The sequence below is a fragment of the Aspergillus saccharolyticus genome, assembly GCF_003184585.1.
Source record: "Aspergillus saccharolyticus JOP 1030-1 unplaced genomic scaffold BP01scaffold_9, whole genome shotgun sequence".
Classification (NCBI taxonomy): domain Eukaryota; kingdom Fungi; phylum Ascomycota; class Eurotiomycetes; order Eurotiales; family Aspergillaceae; genus Aspergillus; species Aspergillus saccharolyticus.
Window position 1 is genome coordinate 578,467 of NW_020290619.1, and position 21,461 is coordinate 599,927.

At 52.2% G+C, this 21,461-nt stretch overlaps 7 protein-coding genes across 7 annotated transcripts; 4 read left to right on the top strand and 3 right to left on the bottom strand.

The window, feature by feature from the left end:
• Nucleotides 1-5,173: 5,173 nt before the first annotated feature.
• Nucleotides 5,174-5,636, bottom strand: BP01DRAFT_239949 (putative filament-forming protein (Tpr/p270)). The gene has a single exon (XM_025571257.1). It carries the CDS (start codon nt 5,554-5,556, stop codon nt 5,260-5,262), a length of 297 nt encoding a protein of 98 aa, XP_025432872.1. The 5' UTR covers nt 5,557-5,636; the 3' UTR covers nt 5,174-5,259.
• A 391-nt stretch (nt 5,637-6,027) lies between these two features.
• Nucleotides 6,028-7,567, top strand: BP01DRAFT_355301 (transcription factor TFIIE subunit TFA2). The gene has a single exon (XM_025574654.1). The coding sequence runs from the start codon at nt 6,329-6,331 to the stop codon at nt 7,211-7,213; it is 885 nt and encodes a 294-aa protein (XP_025432873.1). The 5' UTR covers nt 6,028-6,328; the 3' UTR covers nt 7,214-7,567.
• Nucleotides 7,448-9,272, bottom strand: BP01DRAFT_355302 (3,4-dihydroxy-2-butanone-4-phosphate synthase RIB3). The gene is made up of 3 exons (XM_025574655.1): nt 8,749-9,272; nt 8,529-8,646; nt 7,448-8,401 (listed from the first exon to the last, which is right to left on the bottom strand). The coding sequence occupies exons 1-3, from the start codon at nt 8,810-8,812 to the stop codon at nt 7,885-7,887; spliced, it is 699 nt and encodes a 232-aa protein (XP_025432874.1). The 5' UTR covers nt 8,813-9,272; the 3' UTR covers nt 7,448-7,884.
• Nucleotides 9,273-10,150: 878 nt separating this feature from the next.
• BP01DRAFT_292830 (uncharacterized protein) lies at nt 10,151-12,440 on the top strand (the record flags this gene model as incomplete). Its single annotated transcript, XM_025571707.1, has 2 exons — nt 10,151-10,193; nt 10,408-12,440. 2 exons carry the CDS (start codon nt 10,151-10,153, stop codon nt 12,438-12,440), a joined length of 2,076 nt encoding a protein of 691 aa, XP_025432875.1.
• Nucleotides 12,441-12,908: 468 nt separating this feature from the next.
• Nucleotides 12,909-14,958, bottom strand: BP01DRAFT_390565 (putative serine/threonine protein kinase). The gene is made up of 2 exons (XM_025578009.1): nt 14,742-14,958; nt 12,909-14,665 (listed from the first exon to the last, which is right to left on the bottom strand). The coding sequence occupies exons 1-2, from the start codon at nt 14,825-14,827 to the stop codon at nt 13,141-13,143; spliced, it is 1,611 nt and encodes a 536-aa protein (XP_025432876.1). The 5' UTR covers nt 14,828-14,958; the 3' UTR covers nt 12,909-13,140.
• Nucleotides 14,959-16,619: 1,661 nt separating this feature from the next.
• BP01DRAFT_293232 (putative ubiquitin conjugating enzyme (UbcK)) lies at nt 16,620-17,302 on the top strand (the record flags this gene model as incomplete). The annotated part of the gene is made up of 3 exons (XM_025571727.1): nt 16,620-16,726; nt 16,804-17,136; nt 17,197-17,302. 3 exons carry the CDS (start codon nt 16,620-16,622, stop codon nt 17,300-17,302), a joined length of 546 nt encoding a protein of 181 aa, XP_025432877.1.
• A 1,578-nt stretch (nt 17,303-18,880) lies between these two features.
• Nucleotides 18,881-20,985, top strand: BP01DRAFT_414819 (putative CECR1 family adenosine deaminase). The gene is made up of 2 exons (XM_025579080.1): nt 18,881-19,072; nt 19,163-20,985. The coding sequence occupies exons 1-2, from the start codon at nt 18,949-18,951 to the stop codon at nt 20,716-20,718; spliced, it is 1,680 nt and encodes a 559-aa protein (XP_025432878.1). The 5' UTR covers nt 18,881-18,948; the 3' UTR covers nt 20,719-20,985.
• Nucleotides 20,986-21,461: the final 476 nt, after the last annotated feature.

Genomic DNA, 21,461 nt, shown 5'->3' on the forward strand with positions numbered 1-21,461 from the left:
CGGCTGGGCGGCGGTTGTTGCTGCAGTAGGTGTGGGGGCACTTTGAGTGGCAGGCGCTGGCGCAGGCACAGGGGCAGGCTTTGCGGCAGGGGTCGCTACCGGTGCCGGGGACGGTGAGTGGGCTGCAAGCGTCGGTTGCGCTGCTGCTGGGGCTGGCGATGGTGCCTGTGCTGGCGATGCTGCAACCTGCGCGGGCTTGGCCTGCGCTTGAGCGACAGGGGGTGCTCTGGTGACCTTGACTATCTCCCAAACCTCAACAACAGGCTTCTGAGGCGTGTCGGTTGCAGCCTTCTGCACCACGTCGAGCTTGGCCTGTGAATTCCTGCACCGGGAATCAAGCATACTGAGCTTGGCGAGAGACTTCTTATCGGACAACTCCACTGCAGCCTTGATCTTCTCCTCGACACTTCCTTCATGAGCCTTCTTCAAAGCTTCCATCTCCTCGTTGAATTTCTGCTGCAGAGCAGCCGCAGCTTCCGAGCTCTGTTGGGAGCCTCGCTTTTCAGCTTCCATTCGTTGAGCAACCTGGGCGCGGATATTGTTCCGAATGATCGTCTTGATGGTTTCATTCTTTGCGACAAGATCCCTTGCCTGAGCATCGGTCAGCTCAGGAAGAGGAGCAGCGGTTGCTGCGGGTGTGGCGGGCGTGGCAGGAGTCGCGGGAATTTGTTCGGCCTGAGGCTGCCCAGCCGCTGCAGGAGTTTGCTGACCCGCTTGTAAGCTGGCCTTGAGTCGCTCAATTTCCTGTCTGTGGTTTGTCCGAGACTCCTGTAACTTGCTGTTGAGAATCTCCTTCATCTTGTCGATGCGTTCCTTGACCTTCTTCTCGTGCTCACTATCCTTGGCGGCCAGCACAGCATCCTTCTCGGCCAGAGCTGCCTCGAGACGCTGCACCTTCTCCTCCAGGGCCTTGACTCGCTCGTCGTCGGTGGCAACAGCGATCTGTGTTATTGGGGCAGGGAATTGTGATGCGGGCGTCGAGTTGACTTCAGTCGTCGCTTCGGGTACTGGTACTGGTACTGGCGCAGGAGCAGCCGGCTTCTCCGCCATTCTCGTCTTGAGCTCTTCGAGTTCTTGCTTGGTCCTGGTCAACTCCTCTTGAATCACTTCCTTCTCCTGCGTGACTGTGTTCAATTCCATCTGTTTGGCATTGATACGGCCTGTCAGTTCCTTGGACCGAGCCTTGAATTGCTCGGTCAGCTTGCTGCGCAGCTCTTGAACTCTATCTTCAGCATGTTTGAGCTGCTCAGGGAAGGTAGCAGCCTGAGTTTGGAGAGTGTCCCGAGCTTGGATCGCCTCATCACGTTCCCTCTCGAGTGTCGCAAGCTTCTCCTTGAGTCCTTCCATCTCAGCAGGATCGACGCGATCGTACTTTTGCAAAATGTTTTGAGTACGTTGTTGCCAGCGATCGCGATCAGCCTGCAACAACTTTAACTCTCCGTCCTTCGTCTCCACCACGTTCTCCAATTCCCTGATCTTCGTTTCCAGAGGCTCTATCTGCTGCACCAATTCTTCAATACGTGCAGACTTCTCATTAAGTGACGTTTCTGCCTGCTTCACTTGTGCGCGCAAAGTCACACTGCTCTCGCGGAACAAGTTCAGCTCGTTCAAGGTATCCATAAGTTTATTGTGGCTTAGAGCAGTGTGATCGCTTTCAGCAGCAGCGCGGCGCTGTTGGTCCAGCTTGAGGCGTGCCTCATCGAGCTGAGACTGTGCATAATCCAGTTGTTGACGAAGACGTTTGCTTTCCTGTGTCGATAGATGATACTGCACGTCGACAATCTCCTTCTCTCTCCGCAAGAATTTGATGACTTCCTGGAGACCTTCAAGATTAGGTGGTGAATTCTCAGCATTTTCGTCGTCAGCTTCGTTCATATTCGCGCGGTCGCGTTGCAAGGCGGAGATTTGGTTCGTGATGTTCTCCAGCTGCGAGTGTAGCAGAGAGTTCTGATGAAGAACCTCTTCCCGGCGTTTCTGTAAGTCGGCAATCTCACCCTCATATCTCTCCTTCAGCTCGTGCCAACTTTCCTCCTTCTGAGACAGATCCTTCTTGAAAGTCTCAGCTTGGGTTCGTAGCTCAACCACTTCCAGCTTGAGCTGGTTCGCTTCGGAGCGCACTATCTGCAGGTTCTTAGCTGCCTCGGCGTGCTTGACCAATTCACTCTCATAGTTCTGTTGGGCATGCTGGGCAATTTCGGTCTGTGCTCTGAGATCTTCCTTGTGATATTGGAAGGCGGAATTGTGACGCTCATTCTCGTCCTTAAGTCTGGCAATCTCGGATTCCAAGACAGCCTTTTGCTCCTCCAAACGGCGGCCAGCTTCTCCTTGCTCATCGCGCAGCTTAGTGAGTTCATTGTTCGTTGTAGACAATTCAGAAGAAATTTCCTCAATGCGTTTTTCAAGGTCTTGAATCTTCTTGTCTTTCTCCTCAATAAGGCGGTCTGTCTCCTCCCGATATTGGTCGTTGGTATCAGTCGCAGATTGTAGGCGTTCCTCGCTCTGCTGGCTAATGGCCTTGTAATCCTCGACCCGTTCCTCAGCACGCTGAAGCTCGTTCTTAGCTAGGTCCAAGTCACGCTTGAGCTCAGAGACCTCGATACTGAGTTCCTGCTCACGGGTCAAGCCAGACTCCTGAACCTCCTCGGTCTCGGAAACTGCAGCCGGAGCAGCCGGAGCAGCAGAAACGCTTGGTCTAGACTGTACAACTTGGAGCCGCTCTTCAGCACTGCGAAGCTCAACCGTCAGTTCATCCACTCTGGACTGCAGGTGATCTCTGGTTGTCTTGGTGGCGATTAATTCCTCCCGAACAGAAGCCAAGCTTGTCACCAGATCATCAATCCGCTTTTGACTCTGCTCATGTTCGTATTCTCTCCGGAGAGTCGCCTTCTTGGACTCCTCCACTTCGTCGTTGAGTTTGCGCTTGGTAGACTGCAGTTCTGACTCTAATGACTCAACGCTTTGCTGTAGTCTACGGCGGCTCTCAGAGTCCGTATGCTCGCGCTCATTCAAGATTGTCTGCAGGTTGGCGTTGAGAGTATCCAGGCGGCTTCTCTCGTTTCTCAGAGTTTCGTTGTCTTCAATCAGTCGCTTCTCAATGCTCTTCCACAGATCCTTTTCTGCCTTGAGATTCGCGTTTTCGCGTTGAAGGCTTTCGACAAGACCCTTGGTTTCGACAAGGTCTTCGGCAGCTTGTTGGGTCCTCAGGTCTTGCTTGTTGGCATTCTCCAGCAAAGTAGCATAGCGTTTCTGCAGCTCTGCATTTTCGCTCTTCAGCATATTAAAGTTGCTTTGGAGAAGCTCAGCCCTCTGAGTAGCAGCACCAAGCTGACTGCTGGAACGGCTAATTTCACTCATCAACTCGCTGTTCTTCCGCGAAAGCTCATTGACCTGCTGTTTCAACGCGGCGTGATCGGTAGCAGACTCCTCGCGGAAGTTATCAAAGTGAGCTTGCACCTTACGTAGTAAATCAGCATAGTCAGGGATGTCCCTGCCCTGGTCATCAGCTGCTCCAGGAGGAACAGCCCCCAGCGGTAGAGACTGGGAGAAGACAGAAGCGTCGCCGACGGTCTGACGGCGACGGGTCAGCATGCTTCGGAAAGTATCTCTCTCCTTAACATAGCTCTTTGTCTGAGCAACTAGGTTAGAGATTTCGTCACGGTAGGTCTGCACACGAATTCTCAGCTCCTTTAATTCCTCCTGCTCCTGCTGGCGGATAACATCCTGCTCGCGAGCCTCTGCACCTTCCATCTTATCACCCAGCTCTCTGAGCATGCGGCGGAGAGTAACGTTTTGTTCCTGTAGCTCATGTAGATCCTTGAAAGTCGTCAGGTTCCGACTGATGAATCGTCCCGTGGGGTTGAGATCTTCAGACGAGTCCTCAATCTCCTGTCGAGCAATCTTCTCGAGCTCTTCCCTGTCGTAATTCTCCTCGCCCTCCTTGAGAATAGCATTCTCCATAACTAGGACCTTTACCTGCGAGCTCAGATCCCTGAGCTGCTGTCGCAAAATGTCGCCCTCCCGGGCGAGTCCTTCCACCTGTCCTTGCCATTTGCGAGCCTCCTTTGTCGCATCATCCCTTTCCTTTCCAGCCGTTTCAAGGATGTTAGACATCTCCACAACGGCGTTTTCCAATCTGGCGTGATCGGCCCGCAACTCATCAATCTCGGGCTTACTGGCCTCGAGATCCTGGACCATTTCATCCAGCGTCGACCGGAGCTCTTGGTTGGATCGCTGTTCAGCAGCCAACAGCGACCGCATCTTGTCGTATTCGGTGTACAGTTGTGTAATCGTAAGCCCACCCTTGGTTCTCGAGGCTCTAGGAGAGAATGCTCCGACAGGTGTACCTGAGCGAATGGGCGTAATGGGCACACCGCCATTGAGAGCCGGGCTCATGGATCTCCTTCCAGCCTGGCCTTCCGATTCGAGTTGGCTAACAGTCTGCTCAAGCTCGGCGACGCGGCGTTCCGCGGCTTCCTTGTCAGAGTGCTCGGTCTCAATCTCAACGCGAAGTCGAGAGATCTCTTCGGCCGCATCGTCCTTGGCCTTTTCGAGGGCTACCTGGAGTTCCTGGACCCTCTGCTTAGCGGTTTCGGAAGAATTGCGTTGCAGTTCAGCCAGCCTGTTCGCACTATCAAGTTCAATTCTGAACGACTCGCTCGCTTGTATCGCCTCCTCTTTCAATTGCTGAATGCTCGAAAGTGACTCCTCATAACGCTGTTCGACTTCGTCCAAGCGACTCTTGAGAGCATTCTCACTGCGTCTCAAAGAGTCAATGTTGGCGCTAGCCTCTTCGTTCTCTCGCTGAAGCTCTGAGATACGGGCGCTCTTCTCTTTGCGGAACTTCAGGTATTCTGCCGACTTCGTCTTCAGCTCGGTATCCAACCATTCATTACTCTTCTTGGTCAAGTCCAAATCCTGCTGTAGACTCTGTTCGCGGAATTTAGCGCTCGCAGAAGCAGAGTTAGCCGCTTGTAGGTTCTGTTCGGCAGTGGAAAGTTCCCGTCTCAATTCGACAGTCTTCTTATGTTGGGCGGAAAGCTCTTCGGTGAGCTTATCGTAAGCTGTCGTCTTGGATTCGAGTAACGCCATGGTATCACGATTCGAAGCCTCTAGAGACGCGATGCGGGATTTCAATGTGCTCACTTCGGACTCGTTGCTTGTCGAGGATGACTTGAGCGAGGCGATCTCGGATTCCAGGGACGATCGAGCATTTTCTGTAAACTGTCAGCAGGTAATCAGTTGACGGCGGTGACGTCCCATCTAACCTGACTCGTGAAGCTTCTTCCGTGTTTCTTCCACTTCAGCGTGGCCCTTCTCGATAGTACTCTTCAGGACCTTGACCTTGCTTTCGCTGCTGCGAACCGCGTTATCAAGCTCAACTTCCAAGCGTGTTTTGTCTGCTTTCAGCTCATCGTGTTCGCGTGCTTTTTTGGAAATGGCCTCCAGAAGCTGGTTGACTAATTCGACGGTAGGAGCTTGGGTAAGTGTCGAAAGAGTCGACTCCGCGATGGAGTAATGGGCCGAGATGAACGGCAGTTCAATTGTTGCCGTAGCCATGATTGCTGCTATATGCTTGCAGGCAGGCAAGCTGCTAGCAATAGTAAAGAATAGAAATTGTCAAAAGTGGACGTGCGGTGTCCTCAGACTGAATCGTGGTGTGATGGACGGAGCTATGTCCGCCAGGCGATGTCACTGCGCGTAGAAGACAAACGTCCTGTTTAGTTGCGCCCAGCACCCCAAATGACGGCTTGGGTCATGAGGGGCGGGGTGAGACAAGGGGAGAGAGTGAAGGGGCTGACAGAGGAGGTGTAAAGTGAAGATGAAGCCCCCGGTCGCACGATAGATGAGATGAGAGTGAATGAGAGACCGGCGTGACCGACTTGCACCATGTCGAGTAACCTTACGCATTGGCTTCAGGCGGAGCTCCGAACAGGCTAGCGCAGCTGTTTGTTATCACGTGATGTGTCGGTGCCTGAGCGGACCGCAAGGCTGCGACCTGCAATGTCAGAACCTCCAGATCCCCGGGAAAAGATGACGATCGCTCATCCTCTCCTCAGTCGCCTCAACCCTGTTGTTTCAACCACCGGTTGTCGCATCAGCACAGGATCGGACTTCTTCCATGCCTCTGTCTTGATTTATTGTATTGCAAGAAACAGAGCCCCTTTGTGCTCCCTCACAAAGAAAAGAGGCTTTGCCTCGTCCTTGTTCCCTTTCCCCGTCCTCTGAATCCATTATCTGCACAGGCCTGCTTCGGAGATCCTTCTTTCGTTCAGTTTTAGATTGGCACTAATCTACACCTTCTTAATCGTATCTCAGTCGCAAAACAAAAATGTCCTATCTTCAGCAACAGCTAAAGAGCTTCAACGCTAGCGTTGTTGACTCCGCGAGTAGACTTGCGCAACAGAGACGCTTCAACCACAATAATAACACCACCACCTCCGCAAGCAGCTCGCAGCTCCCCTCCTCCGCATCGACGCCCACGCCCGGCGGCGGAGACCGCAAGCGCCACGATGCGGACATCGTGTACTCCCAGCCCGCTAATACCGGCACGGGCAAGGATATCATGACTCAGGTCGTCTTCGCGATCGAGCACATGAAGTCCAAGGGCATGCCGCTCAAGTTTGCCGACATCGTCTCCTACCTCTCGCTACAACACCGCGCCAATGACCAAGGCTACGTCCAAGCCCTACGGAGCATCCTACAAGTGCACGAGAAGGTGCAGTATGATCCCCGCGGCGCCAACGGCGAGGGCACCTTCAGCTTCCGGCCACCGCACAACATCCGCACCGCGGAGCAGCTCCTTAAGAAGCTCCAAGCGCAGTCGACTGGCGCGGGCATGAGCGTCCGCGAGCTCCGGGAAGGGTGGCCGAATGTGGAGGACACGATCAACCAGCTCGAGAAGGAAGGAAAGCTCCTTGTGACGCGGAACAAGAAGGACGACCATGCGAAGATGGTTTGGGCCAACGACCCGTCGCTGATCCAGCACTTCGACGACGAGTTCCGGCAAATCTGGGAGAAGATCAAGATCCCTGATCAGCAGACGGTCAAGGAGGAGCTGGAGCGCGCCGGTATCGTCCCGACCAACAAGAACAAGGTCGTCAAGCAGCGACCCAAGATTGAACACAAGAAGGTCAAGAAGCCTCGCCGCAGCGGGAAGACTACCAATACCCACATGATGGGCGTCCTGCGGGATTATTCCCACCTGAAGCGATGAGCAAGTCATGCGATCGCTACTGCTATCTGACACTTCGTCCTCGTCCGCTTCTCTGACTTTCAATCTCAAAAAAAAAAAAAAAAGAAAGAAAGAAAGAAAGAAAAAGAAGAAGATCGAAAAGTTCGCCGAATTTTGCCCAGGTACATCAATCGTTTATCTTTTCGTTTTTCGCGCATCGCATTATAATGGCGTTTGGTGGGGGAATATTAGACGCAGGACAAGATATACTTCTGATTTGTTTGCTGCCTTCGACCAAACTATAGCAGCTCTTGGTCGTGTTTGTTTTTCGGCGATTCTCATCGCCCTTGTTGTATATTATACAACTGAAAATCGATACCCAGATAATTTGAACCCCTTTATGAATGATAAATCTGATGCAAGTGCGGAGCCGTCATGATGTTTTTGTCTAACAATACACCACCCAAGACTCATGAGTATAGTGTATAAACATCAGCCATAAAAATAAAATCTATTTCCCGTTTACTCTCTTTGATGTTCCATTCGCAAACGAGCACCCATACCGCGCACAATGCAAGGAACAACAATCCCAAGGAACCATTTCCAGATGCACAAACCCGCAGGGATACATCACTCGGGAAGTGTTATACAGCCAACCAAGCAAGGGAAAAACCGATCCGCAACTATACCTCTTGCATGCCTTCGTGTCGTTTTCATTGATCCCCGTTGGAAAGACCACCCTCTGTCTTCTCCACATACTCGACCAGGTCTTCAATGGTGCAGACCTTGATCCCCCACTTCTTGCCGAACCGAAGACATCCATCGCGTCTCATCATACCGTTGTTGCCTCGAATCTCGGGCACCCCTTCGACCAGCTCGCCATCCTCCACTAGCTCCGCAATCACACCAGCCGGGACTTTGCCCGTCAACCGACAGAACTCAACCGCCGCCTCCGTGTGTCCTCGCCGTTCACGGACACCGCCGCTGCGAGCCTGTAGGGGGATGATGTGGCCAGGTCGTCGGAAGTCGTCGACGCGGGCTGTCGGGGAGGCAAGAGTGCGACACGCGAGGGCGCGATCCTGTGCGGAGATGCCCGTGGTCACAGAGGGGTCGCTCGAGTCAATGGAGACGGTGTATGCGGTGCCCTTGGGGTCTGCGTTTTCGAGCACCATCTGTGGGAGGCCCAGGCGTTGGGCGATTTCGGGGGTGATAGGAGCGCAGATCAGACCACTAATCAAGACGAGAAAAGATGGTCAGCTAGAGAGTTTTCCAGGGCGTTGGTTTCCAATCGATACGCCGCTTTGAGGGTTGCGGTGTCCGCGCTGGGAGAGAGTAGAGAGAGGGGTCATTCTCTCACCTCGTATACCGAACCAAAAAGGCCATCTGTGCATCGGTGATAGACTCGGCGGCAATGATCAAGTCACCTTCATTCTCGCGATCTTGGGAATCAAGCACGATGATGAATTCACCCTTCTCTGGAGCGCAATTGAGGGGTTAGGTTTTTCACTGCGAATATTGCGGATTTGCGGCAGATGCGCGCAATTCTTCTGAAGCTTGAGGGACAAAGATAGACTAACTGAACGCGGCGATTGTGTCTTCGATAGAATCGAATTTGAGACTAGAATCCGACGGTGCAGCCATGATGAATATGTGTTATGGGTTGGATTTAGGTGGTAATTGACTTTGCCCCTCTATGCGGGATGGGAGGCGGGGCAATTGCTGCGAGGCAAGGCGAAGATTGTCTGCAGGAGGCTTCTGCTGTGTCGGAAAGTACTCCGTAGAGTGCCGGGATGTTGTTGCGCACGAGGTAGTGGATAGATATGTGGTCAAGCTCAATTGCGCGATTTTGGGCTGATGATGGGTCGTATCCGCGGAGGGAGCACCCGATCACAAGCGATATGACTCTATCTCGGCCGGAGATGATGAGGCGCGGGGCGGCGTTTCGGAAGCTCGGCTTCGGAGATGGCAAATGGAGGGTTGCGGAAGAAGAACGGAGATATGATCGCGGTTTAGATATTGCTTTTCTGCTTGAGTGTGAAGAAGTTTGAGAGTATACTCGGAAGTAGTATAGAACTAAAAAACACTCACGCAGGGATATGTCTTAGCAAAAAAGATGCACAAAGAAGGCTAAGGAAAGAATTGAGGACGGAATCGCTCACTAATGGTTTGTCAGAAGTCAGTCAGTCATGGGAGGCTGATTCGCCGAGGTCTGCCTGGGGCTGGCCCGGAAGCGGTCGCCATTTTTACTACCTTATTAGGCACCTCTTCCCACTAACTACAAAATCTCTGACAGCATGTAGATTTTATACCCGTCGGGACACTGATGCTGCAGTGTATGTACAGTAAGATTGGCAAGTAAGCGCTGCATAGTTTCTGCTCTGGTGTGGTATCAATACAATATCATAGCTTGACCTCCGCCGGTTGCTTTGACTCTGGCCTCCGCCTCAATTCTCCACTCCATATCACTGATTCTAGCGGCGCTGTTTGAATCTCTCGGATCTCACGTTGGTAGACCTATGTCACCATCATGTGCCAGAGGTATATGCATATATCCAGCTGATCTTTGTTGGTTAAACTATAGTGGACAGACTAGGAACTTCTACACGTAGCTCGGCCGCTAGTGAAGAACCTTGTGGCGTCAATGTCCTTTGGTTCACGATAACTCCATGCCAGCATATCCCGACATTATCATGACCTCCAGCTGTTATCTGGGAGTGTTTGGTATACTCCGTACATAATAGTATGTGGTTCGGAGTTTTGTATATATGCACGTGATGTTGGGTCTAGAATGCGGATTGTGGAGAGCCAACGTGAATAAATGGAGCCTCCCCCTCCTTCCAACCCATTCCCCCCCCAAAGAACCCGTTTTTGTGGCCTTTGCTCACGAACCCGCCTCCTCCGTCGCACAAGCCAGATGAATCTCATTCCTCCGCCCTCAATGGTGTCGATGTTCTTCTCCCTTCTTTTGCCTCACTACTCATGGAGAAGCTCCCCGTAGAGATCCTCTGTGAGATTATTGATTGTATGCAGATATCCCCCCTTTTGGTTTTGACTGGAACTACACAGAAAGACCCTTACTATCGGGTGTTTGTTTGGACCCAAACAGTTCTTCTACCCCACACACACACACATTCACTCACTCACTCACCCATACACACATACGCACCAAACCCCCTTCAGCCCATAAGCTCACAAATTTCCAACGTACGCAAAACAGGCTAACGAAGACCGTCCAGACCTCACCCCACATGAGCGGGTACAACTGCAATCGGTATCAAAGCGACTCTTTCTTGTCGCCCGTGACAATAGTCTTTGGAGGCTCCACTGCTACGAAGAGTCATGGAGTGCCGCGCGAGCCTCTCGTTCTGTGAACGGCCATGGCGGAGATAGGCCGGAGAGCCTGACCACCAACTCCACCGCACCGCTCAGTGCCTTGGGGCAGACATCGCTTCGATCCTTGATTCAGCCCCATGCTGGGAATCAGGAGGATGGTGCTAGATCATCAGACCGGGTGCCGTCCTTCGGTGTTCGATCGCGAGCGGCCACGGAGTGGGACCCTTCCTATGAGGGTGAAGATGTGAACTGGTACTCAGAGTATATCGCTCGAAATGGGCCCATCTCGCTTAGCTGGTTAGAGCGACCGTTCACAAAGGCAGAAGGCCAAAGGAGGAGGATGCATCGCGAAGTGAAGGGACTGGGCTTGCTGCGAGACTGGAGCTCGGCCAGGGAAAACAGAGTCGTCGCACCCTTGGACGATGGGAGCGTTTGCATCTGGGATCTCAACCACTCCCACTCGATCGGCTCTCAGCAGACAAAGGGTAAGGTGATTGGTGTCAGCGCCCCGGGCATCTTGATGACAGACCTCTCTGGCAGGCGGGATCACACTACGGCAAAACAGTCCCTGGAATATGTGAACCTGGGGGAATGTGTGAGCGTGGACTCCATACGTCGAAGGGCCTATCTGGCAGTAGGTAACGTGCTAAATGAGGTTGATCTGGAGACTTTGCGGGTAGTTTCTCAACAACGCTATCCTTGGTCCGTGTTCGCCTTGTCTCAAGAAACCGACTATTCTGTGCCGTTGACGCTTGCTACGACTTTGAGTCTGCACATCTACGACGCGCGACTGTCAGCGAGTGAGGAGGAAGAGGCCATAAATCTGCGGTGTGAGGAGCCAAGCGTGTCGCTGGTTCCGAAGTCGCAGCTGTATGCTCCGCCGGACTCGCCGCTTCTGCAACTGCAACCCGACGGCCGACCTCCGCATCGTATACGAAGTCCAGGCCCCTCACAGAACACCGACGATTATGCACCACTTTTCCAACCGGGGCCACTCTCACTTCTGCATCCCCCAGCGCCGCACGTTCACTCGATCTTCCTCGCCGGCCGCTTTCCTAGCATTCTCCAGTATGATCGCCGATTCTTTCCGCGGCTGCAGAACACATTCCATTCCGGTGGTCAGCTTTGTGGGTTAGCAGCCGTTCCCGCGCCTCGTTTTCCCATTTCCGACTCGAGCAGCTTTCCATCCTCACACAAGCTGGTAGCCTGTGGTGACTACAAAGGCAGGGGGTCCCTTGAACTATACAACCTCGCGCCGTCCAGCGACAGCGACATGACGAATTCGTCCGGATGCTCGTCCATGGTATCGACGATGTACCAGAACCGACAAAGTGTCGCCAGATCTAAGGTGCTGTCCGTCGAGTCCCACGGAACACGCATCGTCTATTCGGATGGGGATGGGAACATCAAATGGGTGGAGCGCGACGGGCGGTCGGAAGTCCGTCGCCTCAACATCAATACCGACCAACATCATCCTCCTCATCATCCCCGCCACCATCGGCATTATCCTAATCGGGCAATCTCTTCTCACCAGCCCTCAAGCCAGACCGCGCAACACCCTCGAGCAGCAGACGGCGACACAGACCACCCCAGCGGTCTTTGGGGAAACCTCTCTCGATCTCACAGCGAAGGTGACGTCGCCCGCAAGATCCTCCCCACCGGCGGCAGCCTGACAGGTGACGAGCTCCTCTTTTGGACCGGTGAACATATCGGGCGGGTTCGATTCTCGTCCGCCAGCCATTCCAACGCCGACCTCGACGAGGAAGACGACGAGGATATCTTGATGGACATGAACTTGGATGATGCGGCTCGTGAGGAGCTCCGAGCCCAACGGCGTGAATTACGCCATCGCGAGCACGAATACGCTAACACGATGCGCAAAGCGCTGGAGAGACAAGCGGATGAAGTCAGACGCATGGGCGGGCTTGGCCTATAGATCGGAGGTGTTGATTTCCCCAGGCGTACCATATACAATTTGCATCTACATTGTTCTTTCTTTGATACCATCGGCTATTTATCTTTCTAGTTTCGTCTTTCTCAGAATTCTGCGAGTTAGCGTATCGAGGGCGTCTCTGTTTCGTACCTCTTACAGTCGCTTGCCTTAAACTTGTGTCCACCGACACATGTGCTGATCTTCCCTGTCCGATAGAGCATTTACTATAATCCTTCCGCCTTGTGGTTTAGAGCGCTTTATAGTACATCTCTGCTGATTAACTGCGTTGCATAGAAATTGAGAGACTTGATGAGTGGGTAGAACTTCGCAAAGCTCGCACGCTTCAGACAGTCGGTTAAGGTGCGCCTTGGAAAGTCACAGCCTTCTTCCAAACCCCCTGCAAATCTTCTTCTAAGAACCTCTTAAGAGATCGACTTCTTGGAACAACGAACAACAGAAACATTTTGACCTATAGAATCACGCTTGCTTGTTTTGATTTCTCTCTCTAATCCAATCCCAAAGCCCATCATTATCGCATTAAATCGTACATTATCCATAAGACATAGAGTTACCAGAAGAAGCAAACAGACAACCAACAAACACACACACACACACACACAAAAGAAGAAAGTCCGCCAATGTGGCGTTTCCCACCAACCCAGAAAGAAGGGCACCGGAGATAGTAGGGGTTTGGGGCGGACTCTCAGCTATCAGGCTTGTACACCGCATCCTTGCAGAGCACAGCGACCTTCTTGAAGAACCGCCGCCACTCGAGCGGGTCGCCCTTGACCTTCATGAACTCGATCTCAAAGAGGCCCTCCGAGACACATTCGATCAGGACCTTGCCCTGCAGCGTGCACATCCGCCCGTCGCGGGTGATAATCCGGAGCGTGGCGGATGTGTCTCCGGCGGAGACGGCCGGGATGGCGGGCACCGGCACGCCCAGACGATGCAGCGCCTCGCAGATGAGGGGGACCAGGATTTTGAGCTCCCACGTCGAGAAGAACCGCGTCATGGCACGGGCGGGGACGATGTCGTGGAAGCGGAGGGCCTTTTGTGTGCGAGAGAGGGGCACGGAGGGATGCGGGGAGAACTGTGACATGGACGGTTCATCCTCGAGGTGGTCGAGGGGTTGGGTGTCGTTCTTCGCGAACAGCGGCCGGCCCATGGGCTGCGTGGAGGAGAAGGCGTCCGCCGCTTGTGGTGTGTCCCAGTCCAGCAGCATATCGCTTCGCGGCATTTCCGGCTGCGTGGACGAGATCCTCTGGTCGGAGTCAAATCCGTCCCCCATGTCAAGATCTATCCGTTCCAAGCCCTGGCTACCGCCGGCGTGCGGTCGGGCGAAGGGGTTCTGCGAGAAGTCGATATGGAGGGACTCGAACATCGTCGTTGCCATGTTGATGGTATCTCTGAGGGTCCCGTTGCGCGACAAGTACTTGTTTGGCCGAGTGTACCAGGGGTGTCGTCGGACGTCTTCGAGAGACCATCGACTGGCGGGTTCCACGGTCAACATGCCGCGGAGTAGTGAAAGCGTAGCCGGGGGCAATTGCTGCCAAAGCTCATCGGTCGTACGCCCACGAGTGGCGATGTATTCTTGATACTCGTAGCTCGTTTCCGTCGGGCTGTCCCACGGGGTGTTGCCGGCCAGGAGGACGAACAAGACGATGCCACACGACCAAATATCCACCAGGTCCGGTCGGTAGCCCTTCCCTTTGGCTTGACTCCTGCTACTGCACGAGATCACTTCAGGTGCAATATATGGCGGACTCCCACAGAACGTCGTGGACAGCTTGGTCACGCCCTTGTACTCGAATAGTGTAGCCAGCCCGAAATCGGCGATTTTGAGATTGCCATCCGCAGCCAGCAGCATGTTCTCGGGCTTGATATCCCTGTGTCCGACCCCCTTAGAATGCATATAGCCCACTGCGCTGATGAGTTGGGAGAAGTAGACGTGAGCGATGTCCTCGCTCACGCCCTCGTCAGCTTCGATCTTGTCGAAAAGGTCGCCACCCTCGGCCAGCTCCATCGCAACCCAGCGCCACACATCGTCCTCACCCGTCTGGAAGAAGGAAATAATATTGTTATGGTCGCCGATATGCTTGTGGACCGTCGCCTCCATCTGTAGTTGTCGCGCGCTGACTTTGCCATGACGAGCGGCATATTCCTTGTGAATGAACTTGACTGCGAAGACCGGGCTATCGGTATGTGTGGGGACGGCTTTTTTGATGCTGAAGAAGCACAATCAAGGTAAAGTTAGCAAAAATCAGTGCAAGACAGATAAGTCGGAGAGTGTCAAGAACAAACCAGGCATATGCACCCTGGCCGATCGTCTTGGAGACTATTCGGAAGGGCAAGTCATTCGGCAGCGGGGCGAGCTGCGAGTGATGCATCGTGGGCGAGTTGACCCGGATTCCCTCGTTTTGGCTTCGGATAGAAAATGACAGATCAGATTGAGAAAGCTGTAAACTGAAGAATTTGACCGAACTCTGTCGGCTTTGAGCTAGAATCAGGCGGTGTTTGAGAATTCATGCAAGGGCGAGCGATCGGAGGAAGCGAAGCTGGAGAGAAACGCGCAGCTCCGGAACGCGAAAGCCACTTTATCCTCATTAGGAAATCTGTTGACAGGCTGCCGGTCGCAGGCATCCATCATGGATTCCAGTGTTCCAATATCTGGACTGGCTTTGATGGTGTTTGAAGAGACGAAAGCCATTGAGTCTATTCTTTTTTTCAAGCTCTGGGTAGCCATAGTATCCAGTCTGTAAAGATTGAGCTTGTGTCGTGACAAGATTGAAAAAGAACGAGAAAAACCAAGAGGAAGATATTCGATCATACCGATATCAATTCATCCAGAAACTAAACCCCTTACAGTAAGTCTATCAAGGATAGCTGCAGCCACCAAAGAGCCATAACAATCTGTAAATATAATTAAGCTGCTTTACCGGGAGAAGTTCTCTACTGGGTTCTGTATCGAGAATTAAACCGGTCAAGCCATCTTCCTTGTTCTCGAAACCGAGCAGATTGATTGATGTCACACACCCTCTTCATAGTCGATCGCTGAATCGTACTGAGCGGCAGCCATGCAGCCATGCAAGTACCCCAGAGGTACTCCGTAGTCACAGCTCAATCTTATCCGACTCGGGGTGATTTAGCTCGGGTTGATGCCCACCCAGATCTCATACTGAGATATGAGGAATGGATGCCTGGAAACTGATCTCATTTGAAATCCAGCATGCACAGCGCAGATAACTCATAACTCCCAGCAGCACCCACGGGTCGACCCGGTGATTTCTGGTAGTCGGGGACTATGCTAGGGTAGGCGATGATAGATAGTCCCGGTTCCTATGGCCGCTTTCTAGAAGATCAGGCAATCAAATCTGGCACACTGACAGTTGTCGTTGTATAGCTTAGGTAGATAAGTATAGATGGATCGACCGCCTAATGGTAGGCATCATTCTGCCGGCTTTTTCTTTGTCCGCCAGCCGAGGCAAGAGTGCACGACGGTGACAGTCTCCTGCTGTGCATGAGATCATCATAGAATACTACAAGATCATATCAGGTCAGAAACAACGTCATGTTTTATGATCCCAAATGATCGCTTGCCTGTCAAGTGAGCGAGTCAGACGGAGAGAACCCGATACGGGGTGGATCATTTATGGCCAGCGAGCGTCAATCAGGGTCATGCATTCAACGGTTGCGTTGCGTTGCCCGGCGGATAAGGGCGTAAACAAAAAAAAAGAATAGAAACTAACCCAAATCAATCCATCGTCCAAGCACAATGCCGTCTATCCACTGGATTCTCTTGCCTTTCTTCTAGTAGCACTTGAACAACTTTCCTGCTTCTCAATTTTCAACTGCCTCAAGCCAGATAATAATACATACATACATCCACATACCTCTGCTGCAGCCTCCCGGTGTCCAAGGTTCTGATTTCGATCATTCTGGGGTTCTTGCGGTGGGTCAATCCGCTTTCCCTCCGGCCAACAGTCGCGCTGCTTTCAGCTACGCTCTCATTCCAACTGCCAGCAACCTTGAACCTTGAATCCAACACTATCTCTTGTTCCTCATCACTGCTCATTCGAGAGAACTGGCATTCTTCCGCAATTTCTGCTTGCACCACTAGTTTTACACCGAACATTACCTCGACTTTCTTTCGCCACCTCTCCTTCGATACTCCTCATCACCATGGACTACACAATGGAAGACACCCAGAACTCCGCTCCTGACGCTCACGAGACCTCAAAGCTCGGCTCCTCAGCACAAAGGAGCGACACTCAGAGCGTCACCAAACGGTCGGTTACAACATCTTGAACCCAGCTGTCGACCCTCAAATGGTTGCTTTGTTACTGACTACTCTCTTGGCTTACAGTCTCCAAGCTGAGTTGATGCAACTCATGCTGTCCCCCTCTCCGGGCATCTCCGCTTTTCCAGACGCCGACGGCAACCTACTCTCCTGGACCGCCACCATCAGCGGTCCGACCGAAACACCCTACGAGGGCTTGACCTTCCGACTCTCCTTCGCTTTCCCCAGCAACTACCCTTATGCTCCCCCTACCGTTCTCTTCAAGACCCCGATTTACCACCCCAACGTCGATTTCTCCGGCCGAATCTGTCTCGACATCCTGAAAGACAAATGGAGTGCCGTTTACAATGTGCAGAGTGTGCTACTCAGCTTGCAAAGTCTGCTTGGAGAGCCCAACAAGTATGTTCCGATTCAATACAAATGCCGATGACAACATTCCGATCGCTAACACATCCACAGCGCGAGCCCCCTAAATGCTCAGGCCGCCGAACTTTGGGACACCAACCAAGAGGAATACAAGAGACACGTCCTTGCTCGTCACCGTGACATTGAAGATATCGAGTAAGCAGCTAGAGATTCTGTTTGCTGTCGTGGTCGGTCTTGCGTACAGAGGAGAGGGGAATGAATTGCATTGCATCATTTGGGGTTGTTTTCGGTGTGTTCTTTTTCGGGGTGTGATCATTGCATGGTGTCTTCTGGCTCTCTTTCATACCAGAAGATCCTGAGTTCACCCGCTTGTTGTCATATGGGGGTTTCTGGAGTTACTGGGTTTGGGAAGGTGGGCGAATTTGCTCTTTTGTGATTTTGGTGAGGGTGACCAGTGTACTTTCTTGTGTAGTTATGCCTGAGCTCTTCTGGAGTCTTTGATTTGTTTCTTATCTTTATACTGGGTCGCGAGGCGTAAGTGTTACTGAGCGACCACGAGGTAGTTAGGAAAGATTTCGCTGTTACTTTCTCTGTTTTCCCGTTGAAAATGAACAAGACTACGAGCGATTAATTCAGAGCAGCTCTTCTGGAAGCTCAAAACGTTCAATCCAATGCGAAAAGAGAAATCTCGCGACAATGCCTAATCCTTCTGCTTTTTTTCCTTTGCGATTGGAGCGGCAGCGAACAGCATGCGGATACACTAAACAAGATCATTCTCATCAGTTCTTCGTCATACTGAACTTCCTGGTACTTGATCAAAAATCCCCGAGTCGGATAAGCAGTGATCAACAACATCCCTGCATCTACATACTGATCGCCGCGTTCGCATCGTAACTGACCCGCCACGCGGAGAGAGCCATCCCCGCCCCGACTGGGCGCCAGCTGCGACAGCACGCCGATCTGTGCTCCCCGCCAGTACGGCCCAGACTGGCGAATCTGGGGAGTACGTAGGTGGCTAGCAGTAGTGAGCATGAAGGAAGGAGATCACGCGTTGAGTGGTGTGATTGGTTTGTGTCTAGTGATGGCATCGCTGAATATTCTACTTTTGAGATGTTCGGTTGTCATTTCTTGGGTCTAGGGGTATAAACTGGCATAATATGGGCACTGAAATGTGCAAGTTGCAGCATAAACCAGATACACTGGGCTTGGGCTGTCAGCACTGAGATCGGAATGCACTCCCTCTTTTCGGAGAAAAGGTCCCTTTCGAAGTGATTAGAAATCCGAAAGATGCTACGGGGGGTAAATCATCGAAGAAGAAGAAGAAGAAGAAGATGATGATGATGATGATGATAGATACCATCGCCTTTGCCAAGTTCTGATTGTAGATTCATCGTATCCTTCGTTTGCAGACCCACCCTTGATAGACCGAGTATTTGTGTATTGTTCACTTCTTCGATATGCGACGGAAACTGGCCCTCTATCACCTAACACCAAGCATTCTCTTGATCCATCATTCCTCCCGTGCGAGTTGTCGAGCTCCGGAAACGGCAATGGACCGTAGGAGCACCGAACAATGGATGAAGAACTGTTGCAGTATCTGGTACGGATTAGGGATACAGCTAGTCGATTTCAATTGCTTAACCCGGTGCAATGCTGTGCAAGCCACGGTTCGATTCCGACTCGTCCATCCGAGCGGGGCAATCGAGATTCATGACCTCATGGGTCCCGCTGCAAACGATTCCGATGATAGTTCCTGGTTTTTCCCGACCTTAGTGATGAACGAAGATACACTCGGTTTCCACTCCATTCAGATGACTCCATGTGACGGACTCTGTGTGATATACAATGACTACCAACGACAAGGAGTGGGAATTAGAGCAAGGGATTCCTCAGCTTGAAGATCCTTTCATCCAACAGTACCTCAAGGGACGGGACTCGCTCATTCTACAGGAACAGAAGCAGCAACATGGTAAGATTGACCTTCCCCAATTGCACATAATACAATAGCTACCTACCTAGCATTCGCCCTTTTTGAATTTGCGACTAAGATATAACCCAGACTTCAATCTTCGCAGGGCTCAGACCGCTGTCGCCGTCAGAGCTGGCAAAATCGTGTCCCAGATCCGTGACCGGGAATCGGCGCAATTCCTCTCGTCTTCGGCTCAGGCACTGCCGTTTGTTGACAGGGAATATATCCAGAGAAGCGACCTTTGGAAGATCGTGCAGCGGATGCCAAAGGGTTCCTTGTTAAACGCTTCGATTCATAGCTTCATCGATATCGATAAGTTAGTCGATCTCATTCTCAGCACCGCGGGGCTGCACATCTCTGCCCCTCGGCCCTTGTCATCTTTCGCCGTACGACAAGATTCTCTCGTCGCATTTCAGTATGCTTCGGCCTCAACGGAACAAAGTGCTGAAGACAAGGGGGCTACGATATGGTCAGATGATTATCTTCCCTCAAGGCTTGTTTCGGTCCAGCAGGCAGCCTCATCCTGTCCGGATGGTGGAGAAGTGGGCTTTCGCACATGGCTGAAGAGGAATCTTACAGGCGGTGCTAATGATGAGCAATTACAGCAAAATTCTGGCCGCAGTGCAGCAGCACCGATCATCAATTCTCTACTTAGCTATGAGCCCATCCTGCGGGCCTGTCTCAGGACCGTGTTCGCAAATCTTGCTGCGAACGGAGTGGATTATGCGGAATTCCGGCACAATTTCAGCCACCCCTACCGAAGAGAAGGAAACAAAAGCCCCGACGAGGATCAGAGCGAATGGTGCCATGTGTTTGAGCAAGAGCTACAGCGCTTCCAAAAGACGGAGGAAGGGCGTGGCTTCCACGGAGCGCGTATCATCTGGACGGCTAATCGCTCGCTTTCGAATAGGGACCTGGCCGATAATATGCAAACCTGCATCTTCGCCAAGTATGACTACCCTGGAGTGATCTGTGGATTTGACTTAGCGGAGATGGACAGAGATGCAAGGCCACTCTCCGACCTCGTCCCGGTGCTATTTTGGTTTCGCAAAGAGTGCATGGACGCAGGGCTGGAGATACCTTTCCTCTTCCATGCTGGCGAGATGTCCGGTAGTGAAAAGGGCCATGCCAACCAGGGCTTATTCGATGCCATCTTGTTGGGGACTCGAAGGATATGCGAAGGGTCTACACTATACAAGCACCCGTTGCTGATCGAGTTGGTCAAGGAGAAGAAGATATTGGTGGAGTTCAACCCGAGCTTGCCCAGCAGTACACCGATTCTTTCGGCACTGCTCTCGCGGGGGGTTCCGGTCGCTCTCTGTGACAGCAACACACCAGATAGGGATCAGCGCGGTGCCAATGGGTTCACTCGGGAACTGTGGAGGGTGCTTCTTCACGGCGACGACCACACTGACCTTGCGGGCTTGACGATGCTGGTGGAGAACTCGATTCGATGGAGCTGCTACGATGATCAGCCCACGGCCGAATGGCTCTCTGACATTGGAGATGGCATTCTGGGGGATAAGGTCAAGGCCCGTCGTTTGCAGGAATGGTGGGCGAGATTCGAGCAGTTTTGCGAGTGGGTTACGGAGACTTTTGGAGCGGAGGAAGGTACCGAAAGCCAATCAGTCATCGAACCGATGTGAACCTGGTGCAATGAGGTCGTTTTGTTCACTGGGTGCATGCACGACGGGTGAAAGGATCTCCCGCAAACAGAGGCATAACATAGATATACAGTGTCTCGCCAAGCCTCGAAATAGGTATGAGTAACCTACGAAGACACCTCAACTCAATACCCATTCTTATTACTCCCCAGTTTGCCTAGCAACGTTCTGCCCGGGTTTCTATCGACTGCTGCCCTTCCGGCAATATTGTATCTACTACTATCCTTAATAATACTATGATCATCCAAGAGAGATGACTCTGACATCATGAAGCAGATTGAGTTGCAGTGCAGAAATGCTGGTCGTTGACAGAATGATGGTAGGGCGCGCACAGGTATATTGAGAATAGGATTACAGTAGTTACAGAGAATGCCTGGATAGATACGTGATCAGGCTGAATTGATTGGTAGTTTGAAGGCAGCTTTGTAGTAGGTCGAGTCATTGACGGGCACTAAACAACTGGTGACACAAACTTTGCGGAATGTGTTCTTAGTGGGATGAGTCAGAAACAATTAATCACTATTTACTCCGTAGTCAATCTGACTATCACTATGAATTGGAGTATTGAGTAGATGAGCTCGCAACTCAAGAAGACTGCATCACCGGCCCACTGCTGCTGATACGGGCTGGCTCGGAACACTGTGCAACCTTTTCCCTTAGGAAGAGTAGCAGGTGAACGTGCAAGAACGTGCATTCGGAGAAATCGACGACTAGTAGGTACGGAA

Bases quoted from the DNA above. Each gene is read 5' to 3' on its own strand.
- BP01DRAFT_239949 (XM_025571257.1), bottom strand. From the start codon at position 5,556: ATGGCTACGGCAACAATTGAACTGCCGTTCATCTCGGCCCATTACTCC.
- BP01DRAFT_355301 (XM_025574654.1), top strand. From the start codon at position 6,329: ATGTCCTATCTTCAGCAACAGCTAAAGAGCTTCAACGCTAGCGTTGTT.
- BP01DRAFT_355302 (XM_025574655.1), bottom strand. From the start codon at position 8,812: ATGGCTGCACCGTCGGATTCTAGTCTCAAATTCGATTCTATCGAAGAC. The intron at 8,647-8,748 runs GTTAGTCTATCT...ATTGCGCTCCAG, and splicing joins AGACACAATCGCCGCGTTCA to AGAAGGGTGAATTCATCATC. The intron at 8,402-8,528 runs GTGAGAGAATGA...CGTCTTGATTAG, and splicing joins TTTTTGGTTCGGTATACGAG to TGGTCTGATCTGCGCTCCTA.
- BP01DRAFT_390565 (XM_025578009.1), bottom strand. From the start codon at position 14,827: ATGCATCACTCGCAGCTCGCCCCGCTGCCGAATGACTTGCCCTTCCGA. The intron at 14,666-14,741 runs GTTTGTTCTTGA...GTGCTTCTTCAG, and splicing joins GGCCAGGGTGCATATGCCTG to CATCAAAAAAGCCGTCCCCA.
- BP01DRAFT_414819 (XM_025579080.1), top strand. From the start codon at position 18,949: ATGACTACCAACGACAAGGAGTGGGAATTAGAGCAAGGGATTCCTCAG. The intron at 19,073-19,162 runs GTAAGATTGACC...GATATAACCCAG, and splicing joins GGAACAGAAGCAGCAACATG to ACTTCAATCTTCGCAGGGCT.